The sequence below is a fragment of the Lygodium microphyllum genome, chromosome 23 (assembly GCF_053477565.2).
Source record: "Lygodium microphyllum isolate KBCC chromosome 23, Lygodium_microphyllum_v1.1.10, whole genome shotgun sequence".
NCBI lineage: Eukaryota > Viridiplantae > Streptophyta > Polypodiopsida > Schizaeales > Lygodiaceae > Lygodium > Lygodium microphyllum.
Window position 1 is genome coordinate 29,735,101 of NC_141157.1, and position 23,363 is coordinate 29,758,463.

Here is a 23,363-nt window from a genome sequence, read left to right on the forward strand (position 1 = left end):
CGAGGACGATTGCAAGGATTTCAAGGGGGGAGGGCTATCATGAGGACATGTATTTTTGAAATCTCACTTAACATGTGGATTCATTTTTAATCACATGATTAAGTAAATCTTACACATGTGAGGTGCAACTGGGATTATAGTAAATTTACAAGCTCAGGACTTGAGAAAATCACGAGATGTCAAAGGCAAAAGTTGCTATAAGTTATGCGGCACAAGTACTTGGTGGTATCTGGTGCCAGTTTTTGGCCTAGGTCATCCATTTGGCCATACGTGTCAGTTGGTGACATTAGAGAAGTGGCGTTTAATGATACCTAACACCAATGTGATGGTCAAAGATGGCGCAGAGACACTCGGGAATGAAACTTGCCTAGCCAATTTAATTATTGGCAAGTCATATTATTTTTTAGGACATCGAAATAATTATTATATTAATTTTCAGTATTTAAAGACTGAAAATTAATATTTAGTTATGGATAATGCTGGAAAAACCATTTGGGAAGGCTGTCACTTGTCAAAAATGCCCATGCAAGACTAAAAAACGTCTTTAGAGACTAGATAGAGGCATTTTTAGTGTATTCAGCTTGCAAGAGAGAGGGAGGAGATGTTGTTGGTCTAACTTGTAGCCATTGGAGGACCTTCTGAGGCAGCTAGGGACAGGAGAAGACCAATTAACAGCAGGTGAGAGTATCTATAGGCTGTTGAGATAGGGCAGCAGCAATAAATGACTAATTTTCTTCAATTCTTTGCATCTACAAGTTGTTAAGACAGGGCAATAGCAGTAAATGACAGATTTTCTTCATTTCTTCGTCAAGAAAGTCTGAATTTTCTCTCTCCTTAGTATTCTCTCTCATCTCCTAGCCTTTCTACAACCTTGCTCCAAAGATTGCAGCATTGAGATCACCAGTGGCCAAGAAATTTCAGATTTCTCTGTTGTAAATCCTAATTTGCAAAAAAATTAGGGTTTAGCATCAACCTCGGAAAGTGTGCCAGAAATTGGAAGCTCCAAGACTTGGATTTTTCAGGGCTGAAGGTGAATTTCAGCTAAATTCATATGGAGGACTAGCCAGCCATTGAATTTGGGGCATTTCCATTATCTATGAAGTGGGTGAAGGCCAATTAAGTACTCGAATCAAGGGGCAAATCAGATTGAAGACTTGTTAGTCACTTTGGACAGCAAGGGCAGTTTGGATTGCGAAGGGGATTGGGAGAATCCCATTGTAAATCAACTTTTTCTTTAATAAAGCTAAAGAAATACCGAAAGGGACACCAATTTTGGGGCCAATCGGGTGCGCATTGTCCAAGATCAGTAGGTAAATTTGTATTTTCAGATTTTCATTTATTGTTTGCTGTTGTAAGTAAGTTGTAATCAAGGATTTACCACCCATCCGTGGTGAAGGAAGGTTGGTTATAGGCAGCCTCCATGGCTGACAGCTGAAACCAGCCTTCCTTCTCGGATAGGGTGGTTTAACTTGATTAAGCATTTAATTACAGCAATTAGCAAATGAACATAAACTGAAATGCTCACCTTACCTTCATGAACTTCGAGAGTGGACACCTTGTTGGCCCCAAAACTGGTGCCCCTTTTGGTATTTCTTTAATTTCAATTGCTGATGGATAAATTACAAGCCGAGATTTCACGATCTCCTTGGCTGATTCAAAAGCCCCTTGCTCTTCCAATAATCAGCAAAGCATTCGGGCAAATTGCCCCTTGATTTTCACCCAGGACTTGCTCTAATGGAACCCCAACTGGTCAAATGCTGCCCCAAATTCACAATAGATGGGCTGGCATCTGAAATCCTCACAATTCCATGAATTTCCGGTGCTGATTGCAATGTACAATGCCTTTGACTGATGGCACTAGGGTCCCAAGGTGGCTGCTAAACCCTAATTATTGCTGTAATTTAGGGTTTACAGCAGTAAACTCTCTGCTGTCCATCAAATTTGGTTGTACTCTGCTACCCATGGCTGAGAATTGCTGAGAATACTTGAGCATAGACTAGAGGAGATAAGAGAATGCTGTAGAAAGAGAAAATCAGCTGAAATGTATATTTTGATCCGTAGCTCTGATGACAAATCTGATGGCACCAATAGCTTCAAAAGGGGGGTAAAACACCAGATCAATTGGTGAGACCTCCTCTCCTGCTGCCGCCTCTCTTGAGGCGGAAGAGAAAACCTACTGCCCCCTGTCCTGTCGCGGCGCACGGTCAGTCGTCGTCGCCTCTCGAAGCCAAATCTAATCACCTCCTCTCTCTCCACCAAGCTCCGAATGGCTGCTATTCAGCTTCCACCACCCTCCAACAGCCTTCTCCCTAGTTGCATGGGAAAGTTTTGCCAAGTGGCAGCCTTCCTAATGCATTTTCAGCCATTAATTAATTTTTCAGAATTAATTAATTCTGAAAATTAATTTCATCCCTTTTGACCCTGCCCAAAATTAAACATCCCATCTGTAATGAAATTGGCTAGGCCATTTGCAACTTGGAGTGGTTCCCAACCTCTGTTGACCCTTAGACTAGCATTAATTAATTAATTAATGCTAGTCCCTAGTGTCACCACTGACACTTAATGGCCAAACAATTGTCCTAGGGTCCAATCTGGCACCAACTGACCACCAAAACCCACTTGGCATAACTTCACAACTTTTGCCTTTAACACCCACTGCGTCCTCGGGGTCCTTGGCCCGTTCCCATGAAATAACTGCCATGTGCATCACATGTACTAAACAACCTTGCACATTTGATTAGTAACTTAATCAAATGTTACTAGCAAGATTAAGGCATCTCAAAATTTCACGTCCTCGTGACAACAGCTACTAGAGCAGAAGTCATAGAGCATAAAGCATCCGCTAACACGAGCAAATAGACGCACATACGAAACCCTAGGCAACAACCTCAAGAGCATGGTGCCATCCTCCTCCCCCCCGCCCCCTCTCTCTCTCTCTCTCTCTCTCTCTCTCTCTCTCTCTCTCTCTCTCTCTCTCGCCCGCCCCCTCGCCCACTTGCCTGCTTGCTTGCTCTCGCCTACACTTCTCTTATTTGTATGATCATTTATGTACAATGCATCCAGTCCCATCTATGTACTTGTAACTTGTATGCTATAGCGCATATTGTGGACGAGCCATATACCATAGAGGTTTTTCGCATGTTACACTCAAGAAATCATCTTGTATATTCTAATAGCATTGCTATTTAGACTTTACACATTTATTCTCTCATCTTAAGTTCAAAATTCTCGAGAATTTTTTTTCATACTAATATTGTTACCTTATAAAATCATACCATATTTTATCATACCATACGTTATCGTGCCCTTCATACCTGACAACTATGGCAGGAAAGAACAAAAGTCAAAACTTGTGTACTTTGCAATAGAGTAGATGGAATGGTTTGAAAATAAGGGATGCACTCATAGTTGCATTCATACTATGTACGGACTAGTTCATTTCGTACGGTTTATACCGTACCATACGGTACGTATCCGTATAAAAAAAAGGTTATTTTTTGCCTATGAAGACTAGACCATACAATATCTTCTAACTCCTAAGCCTTATGTTTATTATCATAATTTCAAGTCTCTCTCACTCTCCCAACTTCCAAGATGAACATGCGATTCCAAGAGCATCCCTTCCCCCCTCCCTTCTCTCTCTGTCTCTCTCACTCTCCCAACTTCCGAGATGAACATGCAATTCCAAGAGCATGACTGTGGCGTGACGGGAGGCTAGCAAGACTAGAGTGACACTGGCATGACAGGAGGCTGGCGAGACTGGCGTAACGCTAGCATGATGGGCATGAGGGGATGGATGCTGACGCAATGGGCGTGACGGGACGGATGTGGATGAGACAGCTGTGACGCTGGCATACGTGTCTGTCGTGTCGGGGACGTACCTAGCATGTCAGGGACGCTTGTACTGACTATTGACAGACGTGACGTGAGGACCCGACGTGACGTACCTGGCGTGACGTCAAGCCCTCTTTGGCATGAGGTAGACTTGTCGTGAGCAAGAATATACCTGGCATGAGGCAGACCTGTCGTTAGCAGTAAAGTGTTGTAGAGATGTACTGAATGCATTGACGCAGGCGTACTATATGCAGTAATGTACTGACAACAAGGTACTAACACAGACCCAGATGCCAATGCACTGAGGTTGCAGATGTAATCAGATTGATATGACACGAATGTACTCAGAATGACATGAATGCAAACTTGGGTGAATGTACTGATGCACTGGCTTGTGGACCAGGCAATGATGCATTGACTTTGATTTTGATCATGTCCAGAGTATGCAGTAATGCACTGATTGGGGCCACAATCTGTATTTCTGCAGTGACTGTAAACAGTGTAAAGGCATTTGGGCTCATAAAAGATTACTGGGCTTACAAAATTTAGTGAGGGGTTAGGGAAACCCTAGAAATTTGCAGGAATCACAGAAATTGCTCTGATTTGACAGTACAAAGTACAAGTTGAGTGGCTTTGCACACAATGTGTGAGAGATGGATAATATAGACAAATGCAAGCATCAAACCATGGAAAATGAATATCTGGGAGACGAATCTTATCAAGAACTAACACAACCATCCATGGAAGCAATGTTCAACACCCCTTCTAAGAACACATGCTACAAGACGTATGGCCGTAGGATCCGTGATTGGACTGTCTCCCCAGCATCTGACAGGCATGGAAAGACCTCACACACTATGAATGAAAAGAAATACGAAGAAATTCATCTCATGATTCACTCTGAACTACGAATGATGAGACAAGAATTGGAGAAAGAAATACGAGAGCAGATCAAAGCCGAACTGATGGTAAATCAGAGGGCAGAAATGCAAGACATGCACATAAAGATTAAGAATGACTTACAGGCACAAATGCTGTCCGAAATGCACACGCTGAAAACTGAAATGCTGAATGTTGTAGATGCCTACAAATCTGAAATCTTAGAGCTGAGGGAAGAATTGAATACATTTAAGAAAAAAGAAATGAACGTGCAAGAAGAATTACAAAAAGAGAAAGAGGCTTTGAAGGCATGTGAAAGGGAGGTTCACTCATGGGTAGAAGTGGCAAAGACAACATAGAAGCAGATAGAAGAAGCCAGCCCATGGATTGAGGTAGTAAAAAAGAATAAGGGAACATTAGTGAACAAAACTGAAGTAATGAATGCTACCTTGGAAGAAGAGGCTAGGAGACGGGCTAGGGTTTTACATGTACGGGTAGTAGGATGGAAGGAGAAGAGCAGCCCACAGGAAGATGCTAAGACACTTGTTGACAAAATTGGGGCTTCTAATGTACCTATTGTCAGTGCTTGGAGGGTGGGGAGAGAGGACTCTTAAGTCCCAGGCTCTAATTCTTCGCTTTGGAGACGTAGAGAAAAAAAAGGCCTTCCTCTCCAAGAGGAGAGCCCTCAAGGGTGAGAAGATTTATTTGGATGAGGACCTTATCCCAACACAAATAGCGCATCATAGAGAACACATGCCCAAGGTATTGGAGACTCGCAAAGAGGGAAAGTGGGCTGTTTTTAGGGATGGACAAGTCATCATCACTAACAAAAGGGCTTCATGACGGTACGAGGCCTATGAGACACTTCGGATGTCAATATGGAATTGTAATGGAGCCCTACGCTTGGATGCTGATTACTTTGAAGATAGCTTCCGAAACATGGATATAGCAATGTACAAAGAAACACACCAATGTAAAGGTAGACGACTACCAGACGTGCAAGGATACAGGTGGGAAAGTGCATTTCGTCCAGCGGCTAGAAAACCAGGAAACAATAGGGGTTCTAGAGGTGTGGCCATACTATACTGGGAAGACCTCAAAGGGCTAGTGCAAGTAATGAAAAGAGATGATGATGCACGATATTTATGGATTAGGATACATGCAGGAAGACCACGAGATATATTCATCGCAATATGCTACTTTCCTCCTACAAATTCTACCTATGCCACACGAGATGGATCTCCCTTTGATGTACTTTATGAGGATATCATGAGATATGCTAGCATTGGGAACATATTATTAGTAGGAGATTTCAATGCACGCACCGGAGAAAGACAGAGTGACTTTTATATGCATGATAATGCCATGTTCAAAGAGACCAACATAGATGAAATAGGCCTATGCAGGAGAGCCCAGGATAAAGAAGTGAGTACCTATGGAACACACCTATTGGCTTTGGGAAGCGCACATAGACTAGCCATCTTTAATGGTCTACCACAATGGCTAGCATCTGACAATTTGACATGTTGGAATCACAAAGGAGGGGCAAGTACTATGGACTACTTGATAGGCTCACCAGCATTGATACCAAACATCCAAAACTTTTAAGATATCTAAGAGACCGATTGGCCTAGCAGCAGATCATGCTATTTTGACACTCATGCTCTCTTGTGTACATATGAAACATGAAACACCATGCCTCCCTAAACATCCCAAATACTACTTTACAGAAGACACCTCACACATCTACAGTGGTTCTCTCCAGACCAGTTTACATACATGGTACTTGAGTAGATCGTTGGAAGAATGTACAAGGGATTTAGCAGAGGCCATACATGGATCAGCCATGTATACATTCCCACACACCTTGCCCCGATGTAGACCCACATGATCTACTACTCCCCAAAATAGCTGGTATGATGATGAGTGTAGAGTCACACGAGCTAGGCACTCAAACACATCGCCTACAGAGGGAAGTGGAGCTAGGCACTCAAACACATCGCCAAGCAAAGGCAAGGCATTCTTCAAATGCCTTGTGCGGAAGAAGAAATGAGACTACTTAGCGAAAGCAGAAGCAAAGATATATCAGCTATTTTTGGGGCGGGATAGCAAAAGTGCATGGAAGATGTTCCATGAAAGACAGCCCCCCATACAAATTACATCACCAGATGCGTGGCTTGACTATGGGAGACAGCTGTATAACCTGCTAGGACAGCCGCCTATGCAGCCCCCACAAGCTTGTAGGCCAACACAGTGGTCATTCTTCACATGGAAAATGGTTAGGGATGCAATTTATAGATTACAAAATGGGAGGGCACTGGATGAAGATGGACTAGTAGCAGAACATCTCACATGCTTCTGACATATTAGCACCCATATTAGCACATATGTTCAATAGAGCAGTATGTGAACATTTTCCTATGAGTTGGTCAGACAATACTATAATCCTGCTATTTAAAAATGGTGATCCCCTGATTCCTAACAACTACAGGACTATCATGATCGGTCATACTTTGGCCAAGATATATGGATCTATATTGGAGCATAAACTCAGTGAGTGGGCTGAAATGCAAGGCAAGAGAGCACAAGGACAGGCAGGTTTCAGATGAGGATATACCACGCTAGACCATATTCTCACACTTAGAGCCATTATTGAGGAGGGTTGAACCCGAGACAAGAGGATTTATTGTTGCTTTGTAGACTTTCGCAAAGCTTTTGATACAGTGCCTCGTACATGCATCATGCAGAGATTGCAGGACATTGGAGTACCAGAGGGTATACAATGGGGTGTCTATGCATTGTATGAGGCAGTGACAGGTCACATTGTATGGGGGGCTATTAGAGAGGATTGACAGTACCATAGGAGTGAAACAAGGATGTCCACTTTCACCCACATTGTTTGGTCTATACATAGATGAAGTGTCTGATTACATAGACCGAGGAGGAGGAGCTAGAGCGAGCCTGGCAGGGGTGCTAATACCGATATTACTTTATGCAGATAATATTGTTCTCATTTCAGATTCACCGGAGGGATTGCAGTGCCATCAAGATGCTTTGCACATCTTCTGTAGAGATAAAGACCTCACAGTGAACCTTGGGAAGACCAAAACCATGGTTTTCAATACTTCAGTAGCATGGGTGACTAGATCTATGTACCAATTCACATTTGGGGGAGACATACTGGAGCATGTGAGGGAATATGTCTATTTGGGAGTCACCTTCTCTGGCCTACGTTTCTCGTTGAGAGAGGCATCAGAGGCACGCCTGGCACGTGGATATGCAGCACTAGGGGCACTCGAGAGTCAATGTGCTCACATACAGTTCCAGGAGCCCCGCACCAAACTTTGGTTGTTTGACACCCTAGTCACACCTACATTACTATATGGAGCAAAGGTATGGGTTTGCAGCTTGTACCATAGGCGTTTTAGCCCACTCACTAATCACATTGGAATAGAGAGGGAATATTATGATGATTGGGATAGCATGGAAAGGCCATTGATCATGATGATAGCACGCATGATTAGAAGTAAGCCCTCCACCCCACATCCCATTGTCAGAGCAGAGCTAGGGGCAACACCTATAGTTACGGAGGCACTCTTCAGGGCATTGACCTTTTGGCACAGACTATGGGAACTTCCACGCCATAGATACTCTAGATTCACACTAACCTCATCTAGACAACTAGCAGCTAGAGGCGAGAAAAACTGTTGGTTTTCACAGATGACTATTTGGATGAGCCTACATGGTTTGGATATTGAGTGTCTTCCACCTTTGGATTATAGCCTTGACTACCCTACACTTTCTCTCAGCCGATCAGAGTTGAACCAGGTGATCAGAGCTAATATCTTGAGGATTGAGACAACAAGGACATGGATCCATCCACCACTCCCTCTAGGATCAAGGATGGAGTTCTACAGGAGTCATTTCTTGTGTCTCTCTGATGATGGTTTCACTATTCGGCCAGCATATATAGACACCCATCTCTCCCATAGCGTACGGGTTGCTATCGGACACATTCGCACCTCCTCACATAGGCTTCAGATGGAGACAAGAAAATGGACAAATACCCTAGTAGAGGATAGGACTTGCTAGCTCTGTGGTCGAGAGCCTGAGATGAAGGAGCACTACATATGCAGATGCACAATATACTATGACATACGAGGACGGTACCACTACCTCTTCTGTGATGGATTTGGACCCCTTCGTCGCGCCATGGAGTACAAGGACCAGAGATGCCCAAGTCTTTTCCTCCTAGAGCTTGAGAGGCACCGAATTGCACTACTGCGAGGAGACAGCAGGCCAGCTCACCCAGAGGGAGACACACAGAGAGCAGTGACAGACTTCTACAGAGCCGACCCTACTGGCACTACCAACCTAGCAGAGACAAAGACACCCCGCCAGACACCTTACAGGCCACACTGTGGTGTCACATTGGATAGAGCCACTTCCCTTCGTTGAGCACGACAACCCCATCTACCAGGACCACGTCCGAGGAGGCCACACCACAGTTGGATTAGAGCCATTATCATGAGACACCGCAGACTCACCACCAGCCATATCAGTGAAGCAGCTAGGGACCGCATCATAGCTGAGATCATGTGCAGATCTTGAGATCAGCTACAACCCATAGTCCCCACCACACTTTTTACATGGTTCTATCAGATCTGGTTCTCCTTTCCTTTCCTTTTCTTTTCTATCGATGGAATAATACTACACATGGTTCAACCCTAGTATAGTCCCATTATATAGTTATTTTCAGTATTGTTTCATAGGCCACCCACTTATTTGTAATGTTATCTTTACCTTACTGATGAGATGACGTTTGACATGGATGTACTCTGGATTTTGTCTCATAGGCCACATTGGCCTTATGTAGACATTAATATCTCTTTCTCTCTCTCTCTCTCTCTCTCTCTCTCTCTCTCTCTCTCTCTCTCTCTCTCACACACACACACACACACACATACACATGAAACCCTAGGCACAAACACAAAAGAAAGAAGAGCCTCTGTCCATTCACCCTACACTTTGCTTTGTTATATGATGTATTTATGTATACACTCTCATCTGTCTTTTAGTAGCACGTTGCGCATATTGTGCATGAGGTTTTACCTTGTTACCCTCATGTATTTATCCTATTAACTCAAGTGATATTGCTATTTTAGCTAACATGTGTTCTATTATCTATAATCCAAAGTAACCAAGTTTTTTTCAAAAAAATTTACTAATATCGTACCGTACCTTTTAAAATCATAAGGTACCAATTAGTACCGTATTTTATCATACCATACCGTATTGTACCTTTCGTACTTGACAACCTTGGATGCACTCTAGATCTCTTTTTCCAATTGGGAGGGGCATCCCTAATGGAGGTCTCAATGGCCCTACAAGATTATCAAATTTATGTGCAACATCTGACGAGAAAGAATCAATTATACCTTCATTGAGTAGCTATTGTTGAAATGCTATTCTTTTGTTAAGCTCTTCGATCTTCTTGGCTCTATGGGCCATGATTAGCTGTAATTTCTTGTTTGAAATACGATAAGAAATGGTTTTTCCAGGGAATTCTGAAGTACTGTCATGAGCATATGTATTTTTTAAACCTCACTTAATACGTGGATTAATTTTTAATCACATGGTTAAATAAATGCTGCACATGTGAGGTGTAACTGGGGTTAGAGTAAATTTACGAGCTCGAGACCCAAGGAAATGATATTTGGTGCCAGTTGTTGGTCTAGGTCATTCACTAGACCATAAGTGTCAGTTGGTGACACTATAGAAGTGGAATTTAATGGTACCTAATGCCTATCTAATTGTCAAAGATAGCGCAGAGATACTCAGGAATGGAAGTCGCCTAGCCAATTTAATTATTGGCCAGTCAGATTATTTTTCAAGGTATCAAAATAATTATTAGATTAATTTTTAGTACTTAAAGACTTAAATTTAATATTTAACTATGGATAATGCCAGAAAAACCATTTAGGAAGGTTACCACTTGTCAAAAATGCCCATGCAAGACTGAAAAACGTCTTTAAAGGCTGGAGAGATACAATTTTAGTATATTCAGCTTGCAAGAGAGGAGGAGATGCTGCTCGTCTGATTTGTACCTATTGGAGGACCTTACAGTAATAAATAACTAAATTTTTTCCAATTCTTTGTATCTACAAGCTGTTGAGACATTTCTCATCTCCCAACTTGAGATCACCAAAGACTGAGAAATTCCATATTTTTCTGATGTAAACCCTAATTTGTAGCAAAAGTTAAGGTTTAGCAACAACCTCAGGAAGTGTGCCGGAAATTTAAAGCTCCAAGTCTTAGATTCAATAGGGCTGAAGTAGTTTTTAGTCAAATTCAAGTGGAGGTATCAACAAATCAACGAATTTGGGACATTTTCTATTTCCATCAAAGCAGGTGAAGGTCAATTGATTGCTTGTGTGACTAGTCTTTCTCCTTGGATAGGGTGGTAAATCCCTGACTACAACTTAATTACAACAGCAAACAATAAATGCAAATCTGAAAATATAAATTTACCTATTGATCTTGGACAATACACACCCCATTGGCCCCAAAATTGACGCCCCTTTCGGTATTTCCTTAGCTTTAATGAAGAAAAAGTTGGTTTACAATGGGATTCTCCCAATCCCTTTCGGTATTTCAACTCCCCTTGCTATCCAAAGTGACCTGCAAGTTTTCAATCTATTTTGCCTCTTGATTCGGCACTCAATTGGCCTTCACCCACTTTATAGACGATGGAAATGCCCCAAATCCAATGGCTCGATAGTCCTCCATCTGAATTCAGCTGAAATTTACCTTCAGTCTTGTTGAATCCAAGTCTTGGAGCTTCCAATTTCTGGCACGCTTCCCAAGGCTGCTGCTAAACCCTAATTTCTGCTGTAAATTAGGATTTACAGCAAAGAAATTTGCAATTTCTCAATCTCCAAGGATCCAAATGCTAAGATCTTCAGAGCAAGGCTATGAAATGACTAAGAGATGAGAGGAAAAGCTATAGAGAGAGAAAATTCATAGTTTTGTCGCGAAGAATGACTGAAAATCAGTCAAATGCAGATGTTGCTCTCCCACAACAGCTTGTAGATGCAAAGAACTGAAGAAAATAAGTCATTTACAGCTGTTGCCCTGTCTCAACAGCCTATAGATACTGCCTCCTGCTGTTGATTGCTCTTCTCTTGCCCTTGGAGGCCTCAGAAGGTCCTCCAATGGCTGCAAATTAGACCAGCAGCCTTTCTCTCTCTCTCTTGTAGGCTGAATTTATCAAAATGTTTCTCTCCAGTCTCTAAAGACGTTTTTCAGTCTTGCATGGGCATTTTTGACAAGTGGCAACCTTCCCAAATGGTTTTTCCAGCATTTTTCAAAATTAAATATTAATTTTCAGTCTTTAAACGTTGAAAATTAATCCAATAATTATTTTGGTACCCTGAAAAATAATTTGACTGGCTAATAATTAAATTGGCTAGGCAACTTCCATTCCCGAGTGTTTCTACGTCATCTTTTACCATCAGATTGGCGTTAAGTACCATTAAATGCCACTTCTCTAGTGTCACCCCCAATTGACACTTATGGCCAAATGGATGACCTAGGCCAACAACTGACACCAGATACCACCAAGTACCTATGCGACATAACTTATAGCAACTTTTGTCTTTGACATCCCATGATTTCTTTGGATCCTGGGCTCATAAATTTACTTTAATCCTAGTTACACCTCACATGTGCATCATTTAATTAATCATGCAATTAAAAATTAATCCACATATTAAGTGAGGTTTCAAAAATACATATCCTCACGACAACTTGAATCAAGGGAAAAATTAGATTGAAGACTTGCTTGTCACTTTGAACAGCAAGGAAAGTTGGAATATCAAAAGGGATTGGAAGAATCCCATTGTACATCAACTTCTTATTCAATTAAGTTAAATAAATACTAAAAGAGGCGCCAATGTTGGGACCAACAAGGTGTTCATTATTCAAGATTGTAAGTTAATTTCCATTTCTTAGTTTTGTAATAAATGTTACTACTGAAACTAAGTTGTAAATAGGGAATTACCACCTATCCACAAAAGGAAGGTTGGTTTCAATCTCCATCCGTGTCGAAACCTTACGGAGTAATTTGTGGGAACCAATATTACCCAGTTCTCGACAAAGGCTATTGCAGGGACTAAGTCAATGTGGAAGTGTTCGATATTATCTTCACTTTGTTGTTCATGTTTCTAAAGAAAGAGCTTTTCAATCAAGGGCCTAAGTTTCTTTAATGAGTACCCAGCTCTAATACCACATAAAGAAATACTTAACTATAAAACACAAACATAATCGTGTGGCAAACGGACATGCTAATAAAGAAACATGATTGGGGTTAACATAGATACAATGAGCGCAAAAGATAATGAAATCTAAACAATGAATGAATAAGTACAATACTCAATGTAGCAAACACACTATGCAAGGTAAAAATTGACCCCCAAACTTCTCTATCTTAAGGACTAGGGTTGAGAGTATGAACAAAAGAGTATGTTGTACTCTAACGAATCCCAAAACACAATAGGTAGCCTCAAAATAAGTCTAGCAGCAGCAAATGTAGCTCTGTGATAGCTAGATTAGTAACACAGACCGGAAATTGGAGCAAATGTAGCAAGTACTGATGTGGCAGCTTGGCAATGCAGCAAATTTGGCCAATACAGCACTGATGATGATGTGGCAAATCAAGTAGCTCCATAAATGAAAAATGGAAATGTGTATGATGATGTGGCAGGTCAAGCACTCTAGGAGCAGCAAAATACAAATCAGGCTGGTCGTATGGGCTGCAAATGTAGGAGGTCAAGCCATAAAGCAGCAAGGGGAAGCCAGAGGTCATGCAATCTACAGTTGCCTGGCTGGATAGCAAGCCGGAAGGCTGGAAACAGTCGGGAACAACAGGAGATAGGCTAGACAAAGGCACCTAATGATAGCAGTGGACAGAAACTTGACCTAAGATATCCTTTGTGAAAAGGGTGTAGACAGTAGAGAGAAGGCACCTCCAAGCTGCAAAAACGAGATTAAGGCTGAGTGGTGGGCAGCCTATCTATTTATAGATGGTTGGATCCTCCCAAATTAGGGTTTAGCTTATGGGACACATACACTCTCTAGGATCACATTTCTTTTGATGAAAGTTTCAGTAATTTGATTGATTAAGCTTGTTTTGGAGTTGTTTCAAGTGGCTAATCAGGATGTAATGCATTTTGTAGCTCAATAGTCTTCCTTCTTATGTTTGAAGATTCCGTGGAGCTTGCCATCTTGCAAAGATGAGAAATGAAAGTGAGCAAACACCTGGAAATCCTTTAGAAATGATATTTAGTGGGTCAAGAACATTGGGAAATAAGTTAAGTGAAAAATAGAGAGTCTGGAAGAAAAGTGGTTATGATTGCTAAAAAAGACAGTGTAATTGATTGGTGTGACCTGTGGAGGAAAAAATTTGGGAACCCTTCCATCTATGATTATAAGGTAGCTCAAAGAATAATACTCTGTGGAGTGAGAGAGATCAACATGAATCCATCATAGTGAAAACTATGCCTATTTGGGAAGAAGTGCAATGTTGTTTTGTGTCTACGCTAATCCCATTGATTTTTGCACTAGGATGAGGCATCTTGATGTGGGTAAGGTCCTCATAAAATCCTATGAGCAATGGTGCAATGTACCTTGGATTGGGCTTCTCCAATGCAGGTAGGTAGAGAGGCCAAAGATAGTGAAGATAAAAAGAGACTATAAAAATGAAGGGAATATGCTTACTATTGATCTTTCTATTAAAAGGAGAGTTTCCTGTAGTTAATGAGAGGATATTAATGCATGAACCTAGGATGGATATCTACTCTGATACCATGTTAGAATCATGAGCGCTCATCACTCTTAGTCACATCTACACTAAAAATGCATCATCGTGGATGATACTCAAATATAGTCATGATTTAAACTCATAGAACTACATTGAAGATAAAAGTGAACTAAATAACAACGTTGTATTGATAAAGAAACTAAATGAAATTTATATTGAAGTTGAAGCAAATACAAAAAATATTCAACTCTTTCTAAGGCTAGGCAAGGCTAGACTTAATCAAGTGAGCTTCTAATGCCCCTTACATAGGCATATACAAGTTGAGTTGCAAGTGGAATGGTGACATTATGAATAGTTGTATTCTTGTATTTACATAAGCAATGATGTCACAATTGTTATCTCTATCTGAAGTTTCATTCATATGAGCTTGTTAGAAGGGCCACTATTCTCTTTATATACAACTCCATTATTCAATGTAGTTTTAACTTCAATGCAGTTCTATGGATTTGAAGAATGACTATATTGAGTATCATCCACCATGATGCATTTAGTGTAGATATGATGAAGATTGATGAGCTCTCATGATTCTAACATGGTATAAAATCATATACCCATCATAGGCTCATGCATTAGCATCCTCATTAAGGGTAGGGAGCTCTCTTTTAAGTGCAAAGGTCAAAGACAAGCTCATTCACTTGCAAGAAATGGTGGCACCAATACCATTGTTGGTCTAATAGTAGAGTAATTATGCAACAAAATGGGAGAAAAAGAGGACAAGAGAAAGAATAATTGAAGGACAATGATATTTAATAACAATAGGAGCCAATGCACTAATAAGAGAATGAAAGTACAATGCTTAAAATGACCAAGAATGAATAATGCCACTAAATTGTGCTAGGGTTGCACAAATGTCCTTTTATAGACAAACCTAACCCTAAAATGACCTTAATTATTATGAAACCCTAACCTAGGGACACTAGGGTCCTAGGTGTCTGAGAGAATGAAAGTACAATGCTTAATGACCAAGAATGAATAATGCCACTAAATTGTGCTAGGGTTGCATAAATGTCCTTTTATAGACAAACCTAACCCTAAAATGACCTTAATTATTATGAAACGCTAACATAGGGACACTAGGGTCCTAGGTGCCTCAATCTAAACCACTAGGAAGCTTATGGAATATAGGGGATCATTGCACAGCCCATGAGATGGCCTACTACTGCTACTGCTACTGCTACTGCTCTTGCTCCTGCTCCTGCTCCTCTACTACTACTACTGCTACTACTACTGCTACTGCTCCTCCTATTGCTACTGCTGTTGCTGTTGCTGCTGCTGCTAAAATGACCTTAATTATTTTGAAACGCTAACCTAGGGACACTAGGGTCCTAGGTGCCTTAGTCTAAACCACTAGGAAGCTTATGGAATATAGGGGATCATTGCACAGCCCATGAGATGGCCTACTACTGCTACTGCTACTGCTCCTGCTCCTGCTCCTGCTCCTGCTCCTGCTCCTGCTCCTGCTCCTACTCCTCTACTACTGCTACTGCTACTGCTACTGCTGCTCCTGCTGCTGCTGCTGCTGCTGCTGCTGCTGCTCCTCCTCCTCCTCCTCCTCCTCCTCCTCCTCCATCATGGAGACCTGCTACTGCTCCTGCTGCTCCTGCTGCTCCTGCTGCTGCTGCTCCTCCTCCTCCTCCTCCTCCTCCTCCATCATGGAGACAAAGTCATCACTTTTAAGAAGCTAGAGCCATAAGGATTTAGGATTTTATGAATAGCTCAAGCATTGAAAATTGCACACTATGCTAAAGATATGGCAATTTATGTTCAAGATGGTCCCCATGATGTCAATAGCAAGAGACTATCTAGCACCTATGCTCTTTGTTAAGCTATTGGGCTCAATTTATCCACTTGCTTACAAATAAAAGGCTCATCATCTAAGTTGCATGTATACTCAGCTTTCAAATAGATCATCTAAGGCCACAAGGTATGCTTTGGAGCTTTACATTTGGTTTTGATATTACCTTCCCCCAGAACTACTAGCAAATCTAGGCCACACTCCACCCACTGTAACCATACATTTTGAAAATATAGCAAATCGAGTGCACCTAGTTCCTACATCATTGTTGCTTCTTGTTGGTACTTATCTTGACTTGGAGTTGAGAATGATTGAACAATGGACACTAGTGCCAAGTGGCAACATGGTGGTCCTACCAATAGACAATGGCTTTAGTGCAAAGGTGTTAAAAAAGTTCCTATGCCACAAACTAATAGTAAGAGGATTATGACTGTGGAAGCAAACAAGGAAGCAATTATCTCAGCCAAGTGGCAAGGACTATTCTCAATCAGGCTAGAGGCCGCTTTGTTTCATGTGGTTCTTGTAAAGGCCTTTTAGTAAGCCCTTGGTCTTGAAAACAATCTCCCTTCCTTGAAAGGGTGGTAATGACCTGATTAACACTTAATTGCAGCATAAGGAAATTTACATAAAATGAAATACACACTTTATGCCTTAATCTTGAACAGTCGACACCTGATTGGCCCCAAAACTCGGTGCCCCTTGCAATATTTCTTTAGCTTGTGTTGCAAATGGATGGAGTACAATTGAGATTCTTCAACCTCCTCCACTAATCCAAGTGCCCCTTGCTGTTATAAATGACCAACAAGCCTTTAAATCAATCGCCCCTTGATTTGCTAGGGGATTGGCCTTCACTTGTGCTTCTCTTTCAACTATGAAAATTCAAGTTCAAATCCTTCAAATTTGGGTATGCTTCCCAAGGTGGCTATCAAATCCTAATTTCTGCATAAATTAGGGTTTACAATAGAGATTCACCAAAATTTCCACCTCCAATGGCTACATTACGGCAAAACTTGGAGCGGAGCTGAAAAATGGATGGAGAAAGAGATAGAATGTCGTAGAGAGAGAAAATTTAGAGATTTGTCATGAGAATTTGGTGAAATTGAGTTACTGGCCCGGTTTTCCAGTCCCAAATGGATTCACAAACAGCAAAGGAAGTATTAGAGGCTGTAATCTTTAGGAGAAAGTCGTACAAACATACAACATTCCACTCAAGAATAAAATAGCCGTAACATCGTTCATCCTACATGCAAGAAAGCAAAGTCGCATTCTTTTGATGGCTTAACATTATCAACTAACTACCATGGTTGAGAGTTACCTTCTGACAAGAAAGGATTTTTACAAGGTCTAGTTACATTTGCATGTACATCTCCATCCACTTTGTCTCCTTGTCTAATTGCATTTGCAGTTGCCTTTCTTCACATTGCTCATGCACTTTCACCGATTCTCTTTCGTCAGCCACCCTTGCTTCACCCATGTTGTGCATGGTCGCACACATTTACTCCATTCCTTTCCCGAAAGGCCTTTGAGATTGATGCCAATGAGCCTTTCCTATTTTCTTTTACCGTATGCCCCTTGACACCCTCCACGGGGTGGAACACATCATCACATACCAATCAACCTCAAAGACCTTATCTCTTTTGTGAAAATTAGGAGACACTTTCTTGCCACCTTCCACAACCTCAAATGGAGCTTTGCTAGTGGAACTATTAACAGTGTTATTGTATGCAAACTCCACAAAGGCAAATATTGCTTCTACTATGGATTATGCTTAGATACATAGCATCTTAAGAGGTCAAGCACTATAGAATTTGCCTATTCTAACTAACCATCTATCTATAGAAGGAAGGATGAAGAAAATTTTGACAAATACCCATATTTTCAAACCACCCCTTCCAAAACAAATTGGTCATCCAAGGGTCTTAATCATTGATGATTAACTTTGGCATGATACTAAAACACATGCTGCAAAAATAAGTGTGCCATATAATTAGCTTTTATCTTCTTCCTCACCGGAATGAAATGGGTTTGCTTACTAAACTTGCAAATAATGGTCCATATCCCATCATTCCCTGTAACTGTCCTAGGAAGCTCAAAGATAAAATCCATAGCGACGCTCTGTCATGGCTTATCTAGAATAAGCAATGACTATAATAAACCTACAATCTTTTGCCTATTATATTTCACTTCCTAACATACGATGTATGTCCTGACAAACACCTCAACATCATGTCTTGACAAAGGCCAATCAAAGAAATGCTTCACTACTTTAACTATAGCATCAATCCCTCTATGTCCTGCATAAGGAGGAGCATAAATCTCAATGATCACCTTAGATCCCAACTGCTTTGTGACACACAGTCGTTCATGCATCATCAAAAAACCATCTCTAAGCACAAAGTGCTCATGTCTCTAGCCATTGCAAAGGAGGTTAGATTGATGCTACTATTACTGGAGCTTGGAGATCATAATTTGTAGGACTTCACTAGATTCAACTCTGAGAAGATAAGTCATCTTGTTCTCTATAACTAGTTACTAAGGATAGAGAGGAAACAACAATAGAGAGAGGACACACTTATCTCAGGGGAGATTTTGCTCACAAATAGCTTCTATATGGAAGAGCGGTTCGCCTTTAGTAAGCTACCAACTCAATCATAGAGCCAAAGGCTTCATGATATTAGAAGGCTAGAGACATGGAGAGTATTAGGGAGGTGGTACCCAAGAGTGGATGACCAACATGCAAACACTTCTTATACATGGATTCGGCTCTTTCCCAAAGGAGACGTTCATCTCACAATGGTGGCTACCAGTGGAGAGAGTATTTACATTCTCAATACATGAGGATGGCACACTCAAGAGAGAGAATCTAGATCAATCAAAGTTCACATGATGCTTGCAATAGAAGATTAGGGTTGTGGCTCTTTGTAATAGGACTTGTATTTAGACCTAGGCCCTAAGACATGCATGACAGATTGTTGGTAAATGAGGAGGCCTCTTCAAAGACTACAATGGGACCTTGGGGAGTGAGCATAGAGAGATCCATTTGCAGGGACACTTACAAATTTCCTCTTCTTTGGATACACAAGTCCTATCAGGATTTGGAGATTGTCCATACCCTCCATGGGAGATGGGGAGAGGATACAGGGAAATTCAGACACTAAGGAGGAGAGATGGCTTTTCCATGACCTGGAATTTGGCACTTTTGCCATTGTCAACCACACATGGACTAGCACCACACACCTCTTGATTGGTTATTCACTCAAGCCTTGTAAGAGACTTTCCCTTTGTTGTATGTTTTTTGCCTTTGGAAGTCTCTTACAAGGCTCTTTGCTTGGGATACTTTGTCTGGACAGGATTTATTACTTTTTCTCTTTTTAAAAAAAACTGACTTTAGATTTGACTTCACTGTTATTGACTGCTGTTTGCTAGTCAGATTAGAAGCCTACTTCCTCCTCCTTATTTCATTTCAGACCTGAAGTTTTGGATGCCATCTCCAACACGCACAAACCTACTACTCAGTATTCCAGTTTATATAAAGACGTCCCTCTGCACACATCATTGCAACTTTTTGGGCCTTTTCTGCATTTATCCAAATCCAATGTGTTGTAGTCTTGAGTGTTCACTGAAAGACTTTGTTTAGACCACTTACCTTCAGTCAAAATACTATCAGATGGTACTCCCATGAACAGTCATCTCATTCATTTCATGGCTTTAATCATCATTCTATATTTTAAAGTTAAATTTCTAATGCACAAGGAGCCTTGGAAATTTGAATATCAAACAACAATAAAAACCCTCTAAAATTATCCAGTACAGAACAAGACATTGATTTTCACATTTGTCACATAACAATCCTTGAACAGCTCCAACCCATGCTGCTTGTGAAATCTTGAACTAACCTGGAATCTGCACATATAAAAGCCTTCACCAAGTGCACGTTTTATAGCTTCGACAGGGCCAAGAGAGCGAGGTTTAAAAGGAACACTAAGTGCCACCACAGCTTTGACACGGTCTGGCCGAAATAGGCACATATTGCACGCCACAACCGCACCCCAATCATGGCCCACAACAAAAGCCTAACGAGAGAATTGATCCAGTCATTAAATCATGGCCTATACAAGAATAGATTACATGGAATCAAAGATGATCAGTTAGTACTCATAGATGCATGCACCTAACTCTATATTCTGCAGCCTATGTCATATAGTTTACCATTTCATGTAACAACCCAGCTTATCCACTTTTTTATAACTAGCTGATTGCTGAACAATGTCAGAGTAATTCCTGAGAATAGACATGCATCCTTTATGAGCAACTTGCTACCAGTATAACCAGCATATCAACGTGCCAAAAGCGCTTAATTGAATGATAAAATTTATATAACAAATCATAGTGCCAGGTAAAGCAACCTGTTGAGTCAGGGCTGGATTCAGAGCAGTCAGTAACATCATGGGTGTCTACCTCTTCAAGCAGCAGCCATACATGATTTTGTTTTCCTCAACCTACCAAAGGCCTAGATGGCACTAGCTATTCCTTTTGGAAGTTGAAGAACAAGAGAAAGGCCATCCTTGACATCACTACTTGTGGAATTCATCACCAAGCTTATTCCCCACCTTACAACATTCATTGATGATGGTTAATCTCTTCATAGAGCAGTCATGTAGGATCAGCTGAAGGCCTAAGCCAGGTTACTCTTATATTTGTTGGGTCGGATGCCTGAGCCAGGTTATTCTTTTGATTGTTGTATCGCCGTTGTTTTAACTTTGGGCTCATGTGAAGCAGCTTTGCCCAATCCATGAGATTTGGGCATGCTTTGTGAGTCTCCACAAGGTTCGCACCTTCTCTCACTAAATCACATTGGAGATGCAGTTGCAGCAGCCAGTCTATTAACAATTCTCCTGCCTTGAAGGACCACATGTAGCAGATGAAACCAGCCTTTAATAAATCAAAGGACAGTAATACCAAAATTATCGCACAATAATTCAGCACAGCAGAAATCAGAAAACACAGAGAACATAGGGGAGCTAGAATACTCCTACTTAGAGACACCAACATAGATTGACCCGTAACACGGGTGCCTCTTGTGGCATTCTTTTAATTCAGTAAAAAAGATAGAATACAATAGATGAAAGTCAATCCGTTCCACCAACTTCATTAATGATGTGATAGTAGGAAGGAAAGAGTCTGCTCGATTCAAAGCAGGTGGGAACCTCATGGGTGTCTCCCTTTTCAAGCACCAGCCATGCATGCTTTTGTCTTCCCCAATCTACCAAAGGCCTAGCCTCTAGCACATCACAACTTGTGGGAATTCATCACCAAGCTTATTCCCCGCCTTATAACATTCGTTGATGATGGTGAATCTCTCAGTTGAGCAGTTTTGTGGGATTAGATGAATGCCTGAGCCAGGTTATTCTCTTATCCATTGTATCAATGCTGTTTTAACTTTTGGTTCGTGTGAAACAGCTTTGCCTAGGCTATGAGATTTGGGCATACTTTGTGAGTCTCTATGAGATTTAGACCTTCTTGTCAGCAAACCGCATGAGGATCAAGACATGCAATGCTGTGGTTCGCACTGTGAGACAGAGAGAGAGTGAGTGCAAAGTGGAGAGAGAGAACGAGAGAGAGCGCAAAGACTCGATGTGGGTACAATCTCCAAGTACCACTTTAGGTTTTTGATAATATATATATAGTACATGTGTAAGGGTGCATGCACACCCGAACACCATACAAGGCACGTTGAGCCTTTATTCTCAACAACCTCCCACCTAAAGGCAACGTGCCTGAAGATAGAGGAAAGAATCAGCTAAGTCTATGTATGTACAAAGCTGAAATACACATATACTATCCAATCCCCATCATCTAGCAACAATGAGCAAACCGCTCTGTTGGAAGATCCATTGTGAGAAGGTTTGCAAGGTTATCATCGGTATGTACCTTGACAAGCTCAATGCTCTTGCTGTCAAGTACATCCTTGATAAAATGGTACTTCACCTATATGTGCTTTGTCATTGCATGAAAGATAGGATTCCGTGCTAGCATGATAGCATTTTGACTATCATAGTGGAGGATAGGAACCTCTGTAATGCCAAGCTCTCTCACCAGATGTGAAAGCCATAAAGCCTCCCTGCATGCCTCAATGGCAGCCACATACTCTGCCTCTGTAGTAGACAATGCATGACACTTCTACTGCCTAGATATCCAAGAGGCTGCTCCCCCTGTGAACATGAACACATATCTTGAAGCAGACTTCTTACAGTTAGGATGAGCACTATAGTCTGCATCCGTGAAGCCAACAACAGATGACTTCTACTTCTCAAAGCAGATACACAAGTCCTTTGTGCCTTTAAGGTATCTCATGATACCCTTCACTGCTTTCCAATGCTTTTTGCCAGGATATGCCATGTATCTGCTAATCACTCCTACCACAAATGCAATGTCAGGACGTGTAGCAACCATAGCATACATCAAGCTACCAATAGCTGAAGCATTAAGAATCTTGGCCATCTCAACCTTTCCATCATCAGATGTAGGCCTATCATTTGCACTAAGTTTCACATATGGAGGCACCGGTACACCAATGGCTTCCACTCCCTCTAGATCGAAACATTGTAAAATCTTAGTAACAAACTCATGCTATGACACATAGAGAAAACCTTGCGATCTGTCCTTGAGTATATGCATGCCAAGAATATGATTGGCCTTACCAAGATCCTTCATATCAAAACTACTGTGTAGGCTTTGTTTCAAGGAGTCCAAAGCATAAATATCCTTGCATGCAATCAGCATGCCATCCACACACAAAACCAAGAGAATAAGGCTGCCATTTGTTGGCTTCTTGGTGTATAAGCAATGATCAACTTGAAATCTATGGAATCCTTGAGATTGCATAAATGTATCAAATTTATGATACCATTCTCGTGGTGCCTGTTTCAACCCATAAAAACTCTTGTTGAATTTACATAACATGTGATCTTTTTC

The 23,363-nt window shown here is 41.2% G+C and overlaps 2 protein-coding genes across 3 annotated transcripts in view; one reads left to right on the top strand and one right to left on the bottom strand.

Moving 5' to 3' along the window:
- The window catches only part of LOC148016009 (epoxide hydrolase 3-like), a 111,771-nt gene that overhangs the window by 38,260 nt on the left and 50,148 nt on the right, over positions 1–23,363 (bottom strand). For both annotated transcript variants that reach the window (XM_087664210.1, XM_087664211.1), the window contains exon 3: positions 20,285–20,461. In XM_087664210.1, coding sequence (XP_087520336.1) covers positions 20,285–20,461 — 177 coding nt within the window. The remainder of the gene's footprint in view (positions 1–20,284; positions 20,462–23,363) is intronic.
- Positions 7,813–9,171, top strand: LOC148016010 (uncharacterized). Its single transcript, XM_087664795.1, has 3 exons — positions 7,813–8,123; positions 8,172–8,397; positions 8,806–9,171. Exons 1-3 carry the CDS (start codon positions 7,825–7,827, stop codon positions 9,169–9,171), a joined length of 891 nt encoding a protein of 296 aa, XP_087520921.1. The 5' UTR covers positions 7,813–7,824.

What these genes read in the sequence shown, in the direction of transcription:
- LOC148016010 (XM_087664795.1), top strand. Translation starts at nt 7,825, where the DNA reads ATGGTTTTCAATACTTCAGTAGCATGGGTGACTAGATCTATGTACCAA. An exon ending in AAGGTATGGGTTTGCAGCTT is followed by an intron (nt 8,124 to 8,171) that starts GTACCATAGGCG and finishes TGGAATAGAGAG; the next exon opens with GGAATATTATGATGATTGGG. An exon ending in TAACCTCATCTAGACAACTA is followed by an intron (nt 8,398 to 8,805) that starts GCAGCTAGAGGC and finishes AGGACTTGCTAG; the next exon opens with CTCTGTGGTCGAGAGCCTGA.